General features: G+C 34.1%; 1 protein-coding gene across 1 annotated transcript; it reads right to left on the minus strand.

Moving 5' to 3' along the window:
• Positions 1-434: 434 nt before the first annotated feature.
• On the minus strand, positions 435-4,649 carry LOC105623999 (insulin-like growth factor-binding protein complex acid labile subunit). Its single transcript, XM_012205370.1, has 6 exons — positions 4,458-4,649; positions 3,858-4,161; positions 3,287-3,515; positions 2,551-3,146; positions 1,671-2,088; positions 435-1,050 (listed from the first exon to the last, which is right to left on the minus strand). The coding sequence occupies exons 1-6, from the start codon at positions 4,647-4,649 to the stop codon at positions 435-437; spliced, it is 2,355 nt and encodes a 784-aa protein (XP_012060760.1).
• Positions 4,650-6,522: the final 1,873 nt, after the last annotated feature.

Genomic DNA, 6,522 nt, shown 5'->3' on the forward strand with positions numbered 1-6,522 from the left:
TCTTCGGAGTAAACCTTTTACTATTGGCCAGCCGACTCATTTGTCATTTCCTTGATTACTAATCTTCCTTAGGCAATATGTGTATTTAACACAAGGGAAAAAACCGGTTTGACAAGATAAAACCGCCGTAATATTATCGCGCAAACTAATATGTGTTATCGTAGATCCGTACCCACCCTGTTGATTTAGCGTTGATTTGGATCGTAGAAAAACGACTTTTGTATCAAAAGAATAAGTTTTAAAATTACAAAGTTCCATATTCCGCAAAATGTACAATGTAATATTAATTGTGTTTCCAGTCGATTTATAAACACGGTGAGAAAATATTAAAAATCTACATACTACTTTTTTTTCTTATATTTTTATTAAATTTTTATTAAAATATCAAGAAAGTTTTATTATATGTTTTGAAACAATTCACAAATGGAAATAATTTAAGACTCGCGTTCCATAAACGATTCTCTGTAGCCACTCTTGGGTTCTCGTTTGAGCTCCTTGATGACAATGGAACGGTTCGAATTCATTACCTGGACGTCGGAATCTTCATCGTCGGTCACATGCTCGTTTCTAAGCACATATCTTCTCTTTCTCTTCTTCGAGGTAGGCGTCTGCGGCCTTGGCCTGTCCTTGCTACTGCTGGACTCGAGAGTCTCGTCCACAATGCTATGCCTCCTAGCTCTGCGCACTGAGGAAGTTCTAGGATTCGTATTATGCAGTTGACTCGTGTCACATATGTTACCACTGGAATTATTTCTCTCTCTTCTGATTCGTTCCTGCCGGCGTTCTTCCCGTCTCAATAGATCATCTTCACTCTGAGTCCGTTTTCGAGGTCTTCTCGTACGTCTTTTCTTTGTCCGTAGATTATCCATAGAATTTATGGAACGCAAAGTACCATTTTCGATGGAAATCTCATTTAAAGCATCCATGGAATGAACTAATCTTTGCATCTGGACTGCTTCCTCATAACTAGGTGGACCGACTAATTCTAAAGGATTAATTCTGATTTCTTCTGGAGCCTCCAATGCCTCTATTTCTTCCAAACGCTGATTCCTAAAAGTATGATGAAATAGAGCTTTTCTTTGATTTCATCGCGCTATTGTAGCTAGGAATGGTACATTATCTGTAGCGTAATTTAAATGTTGAAAGATTAATTATAAAAATTTTTGTGTAATACACATTTATTCTATAATAAATTTAATTAATTTGAAGATTGATAATTAGAAAAATTTTGTGGTTTATATTTATTAAAAATTTTGCTAAATTAAAACATATAATTATACGTTGGTATAAGTAACGCACTCTCTGATATCACTTTTAAAGAGATGAATAATGTACCAACTTGCGAAATTGTAATGTAAACCTACTAGTTCTAGACAGATATCTGTCTTATCTGTTGCAGGTAGGTGTGTCCACTTTCCTTAGCATACATTTTCTTAATTATTCATTTTAATTATGTTGAAAAATATTGTAAACATAACGCGAATATTAAATTACTCAAACATTTATTTTGCTTATTGTATCATAAAATGAAGGTTGTGTATTCATTGATGGCATGCCGCGCATATTGATTTTACTTAAGCGAGGCAAAGTAAAATATCTTTAGATGTATTTTGCATATATATATATATACACAGAAAACTTAACAATTAGTAATCCGAAAACATCTTTACCTCCTTTGCAAACGTCGTAATCGTTCTCTCTCTTCTGCTAATTCCATTTGCCGTCTCTGCTCAAGGACTCTTCTCTTTATCTTTAGGGTGTGCTTAATCGATATCACGCTGCCACACAAAACGACTAGAATAAGTAAACTGATCATTACCATTCCCCAAGTTCTGTCTTTAGGATAATACAAGTTAGTATTCCATTCATTGAAACATGCGGCTTCCCACGAATAGCCGGAAACGTTCGCCGGACTTTGACAAATCAAAGTCGACCTCACAGTTTTGGTTGGAGGTTCCATTAAGTACTCGAAGGTGTCATAGAGTTGCATACAGTCGCATCTCCATGGATTATCCTCTAAACGGACTGTGATCAAATATAGATTGTTTTGAAATATGTTAGGATCCATTGCCTCCGTCAAGCGATTTCCTACGAAGTAATTGATTAATTACATATAAAACATAAGTGCAAAAGATTCAAGATCTACACAAAATAAAAATGCAGAAACAAATCAATTTCAAAAATACAATTATATTCAAATATAATAATTTTCGAAAATCATGCATTATCGATAAATTTCAATGATTAATTAGATTTTTAATTAAAAAATTTATATAATTAGAAAATTTGAGATTCTTCTTAATAATTAAAGAAAATTTTTTAACTTTTACAAAATGAAAAAACTATTAGAATATATAATACTGAAACATATTTTGAGGCAAGAAACACGATTAAATAATAAATTATAACATATTCTCTTAAGAAAAAACTGTAATTTTAAAATTAGATTCTCATCCTCTAAAAATTAATGTCCTATCATTAACAATTCAATTCTATCAAATATCTTCTTGAAATTGTTTTCTCGTAAATGACTCAAAGATTGGTATGTACCTGATAAGTCGATCTTTTGCAATAATGGTAATTCAGTAAAGCTGTCATTGTGTAACTCGACGAGCCTATTTCTCTGCACGTCTAGTATTCTTAATGTCTTCGAATTTAAGCCGCGCGGTAACGACTGCAGATGATTGTCTTTTAAATTCAGAATTTTTATTCTGGATAGATCTTCTAGAGAATTCGCCCTAAAGTAATTGATTAGATTGAAGGATAGATCTAATGTCGTAATAAAAGACGACAGATACGGGAATCGGTACAGAGAGTTGTAGGAAAGATTTAGAAGTCTGAGATCGATGTTATCCCTGAATGCTATCTTGTGAATTTCTCCGAGACTGTTCGCAGATAGATCCAGTACTTGAAGCTTTATCAAACCTTCAAATGTGCTAGCATTCAATAGCGCCAAGTTGTTCGAGTTCAAGTACAAGTGCGTCAGCTGCCTGTTTTTGATGAAAATACGATCTGGCAGTAAACGAATTGTGTTGTGAGAGAGTCGAACCTGCGTTAACGATGGTAAACCATGAAGACCGGGTCGGTCAAGATTACATCTCGATACGTCCAGTTTTTTTAGCTTTAGGTGCTCTAGGGTCGAATATCTACAAACGAGTAATGTATTATATTATTTGTAAAATTCCTATTAAAGGTTTTTATTTAGTAAGAATTATCAAATCTATTAAGCGATTCTTTTCGATGATTAATTTAAAATTAAAATTATAATCAAATAAGGTTTCATTACCGAGTGCTGTACACTAATGTAGGATTATTGACCAGTCGTAGCTCCTCTAATTCTGGAAATCCAACAAAAGTGTCTGGATTCAGATAATTTAGAGCGCAGTCAGACATATCCAACCATCGCAATGTCTCGCTGACAGGTATTTGAATACTTTTCAGCGGATTTCCTGCAAGACTTAGAGTATTCAGCGCCGACAGTCCATTTAAGGATTCATTGCCGAATACTTTTATAACTAAAACAAATAAAATTTTTATTAGTTTAATACATACGTGCATATTATTGAATTTTAAGAATTTTTTCTATATATTTCTACGCAAAAAAGATAAATTTCCTTAAAGATAAATATCATTAAATATATATTATATCAAATATTATATATATTACTAAATTAAAATATGTCCATAAATATGTTTCTTTTTCAAATTGGTATTAATTATTATGATAATATCGATTTTATAAACAAATATGATATTTTAATAGATATATCTTTTTAAAGATCATCTTTAAAAAATTCTTTATATAAATCATTATAATAAATATTTTTAATAACACTTATGATTATCTTGATACACACGGCAATGGCCGGCATCCACTGCCTGAAGCACTTCGCTGGTTAGCCCTTTCAAGTCAGGTAATAGATTCCTTGAGATGTATAGAACTGCCAGGGATGGTAGCTGGCTAATGGAAGCAATATCTGCTGTATTTGCGATGAGGTTGTCTGATAGATCTAGTCTACGAAGCTTTCTTAATTCTTCGATATTATTCGGCAAGGATTTGAGCTGATTCTTGGCCAGATTTAAGTACTGTAGATCAATCAGCTGATTGACTTCGTTGGTGATCTCACTTATACGATTACTCGACAAATCCAGATGCTCGACCTATTACAGAAAAAGCTAATTTTAATTAGTAATTAAATGATTTATTAGACAATCATCTAGAAGAATATATTTGTCTGAATTGGTAATAGTTTAATTATCTTGATCATATCTTCTTCATGATTCTCATCGTATATTTACTGTACTATTTTATATTACTGTACGATATATTACTGTACTATTTTATTTTACACGATTTTATTTTACACGATAAGCTGCAATGAATTGTTATCTTACAATGAAATTTATAATAAAATACCGCTAACAAAAGAAGTATTACTCATCGCATATATATTCACCACATTACTAATATTTTCGGGAAATATCAGTATTCCCTGCTTCGAACACTCGATAGTTCTGGGTAATTGAGTAAGGCGGCACAGACACCTGCCAGGACATATGCTTTGGCACCTCGTAATTGACAGAATTGTTAGCCACGTGATTAGCAGTGCAAGAAACACGCCGCGATGTCTCATTGATCCTTCCTCCATGTTTCTTTTTTATCACCACGAATCAGGTCGAATAGTTGCGCATAGTCCACATTCTTGCAATTCAATTCGCCTCCAAAATGACATTTACGGCCTCCCGGTCGCACATTGCCAACGTCGAAATCTTTGTTACGTATGAGAGAAGTTATACGAGAAAATAAGATCGCTCACTGAAAATTCTCTCGCTCCGAATCGATGATCGAGCGTACTGGTTCTTCGAACCGTGCTAAGAGCACTGAGAGTTAGTAGCTATCTTGATAAGTAACGCACGGTACGTCGCACGATATCTTTGTAAGATAACCAGACCGCCGTGTCGAGGTGTTGACTGCGTTATTACGTGCAAAAGGAATGATAAAAGGAGAATCGGATAAAGATAGAGAGGTGAATATACTTGTAATTATGTGAAGGTTTGTCCGCAGGATGAATGGCATCCGAGATATTAATCTATTCTGTTCATATTGATAACGATTTGAGTCGGTCTCGTCGAGAACTATTTTATTTACTACTTAAATCTATGTTTTATATGTATTTATTGTTCAATTAGCAATTTCAATGGCAGTTTAATATTAATCATATCATGCTTATAATGTACATTTATTAATTAATTAAAAGACGTTGATTTTGATCAAATTTCTGCGTGCGTCCGCAACTTGTTCGAGCTTTAACCTCATCAATTTTTCGCTACAGTATTAGCATCGCTAAATTATTGAGATGTGGATATTTTAACGAGCTCTGGCGAGATCCGGAGAAACAGGTTTTCCACAGAGGAGACATGAATGGAAATCTGAATGGGCAGTGCTGTGGAAAATGTAAGACATTAGATAAATATCTCAAGTATCCCAAAAGCCGATATTGAAGTGGGCATCTCAGTGGTCTAAGCCTCTCTCGGCTGACCCATGCGGATATTTTCCTCCCCTCGCGATGCTGTCACCGCATTACGATCTTTCTCCATTTTTTTTTCGATCCGACAAGATCGTGCGGTTTCTTCTTTCCGCTGTTTCCAATATAGAAATTAGATCAAATGGAATTCGTTATCATATTTATCACATTTATATTTATATTTTTTATTATTTCGTGTACATGATTACTAGTAAAGCACAGCTTGCTAATGATCATTTTTTCATGGATTGCAACATTTTTTATATTATATTTATAGAAAAGAATATTTATAAATACTAAATTATTTGAATTTTGAAAAGGAAAAGAATAATCTTAAGATTCTTACTTTTTCAAGAATCCAAATTTTCAATTGCTAAATTTATGGTTTAGATATTCGAAAAAGGAAATTCGTCAGAAAAAATAATATTTCTAATAATTTGGAAATGCCAAGATTTTCGAATAAAATCTTTATTACAGTTAATAAGAAACATAATAAACTACCTAGTCAGAAATAAATTAATGATAAAGACATCTCAATGTAGAAATATGGTATAAGACTATAACATGAAAAATTTAAACGTATATATAATGCGATTGAATAAAAATCTAAAAGAGTTAATATTAATTACACGAGTTAAGGACAATCTAGATGCCTCAGCCACGTATTTATGCAGAAGAAGCAAGTGACTTGTGATTATTTGTTCGGATTGCGGTGAAAAAGACTCGGTCTAAGGCTCCACCCCTCAAAGAGAAGGATTTAAAAAGACCTTATCCGCGCAGGACAGACTCGTTCTCTTTTTCACACGTCCGGTCGGGCCAATGGCGAGGGCAGGTCACACCCTCGGGAGGGTGCGAGAGGTTTAGCTAGCGCCGGCGCTTAGCCCTGGGCTTATCCGGTGGGGAAGAGGACGAGTCTACCTGTTGATACTAAACCAACCCCTTCGCGATTTCGCAAATCCGGAGTTTCATCGTTGCACTCATGGTCACGCCCTTTAGT

The sequence above is a fragment of the Atta cephalotes genome (assembly GCF_000143395.1).
Source record: "Atta cephalotes unplaced genomic scaffold scaffold00070, whole genome shotgun sequence".
Classification (NCBI taxonomy): domain Eukaryota; kingdom Metazoa; phylum Arthropoda; class Insecta; order Hymenoptera; family Formicidae; genus Atta; species Atta cephalotes.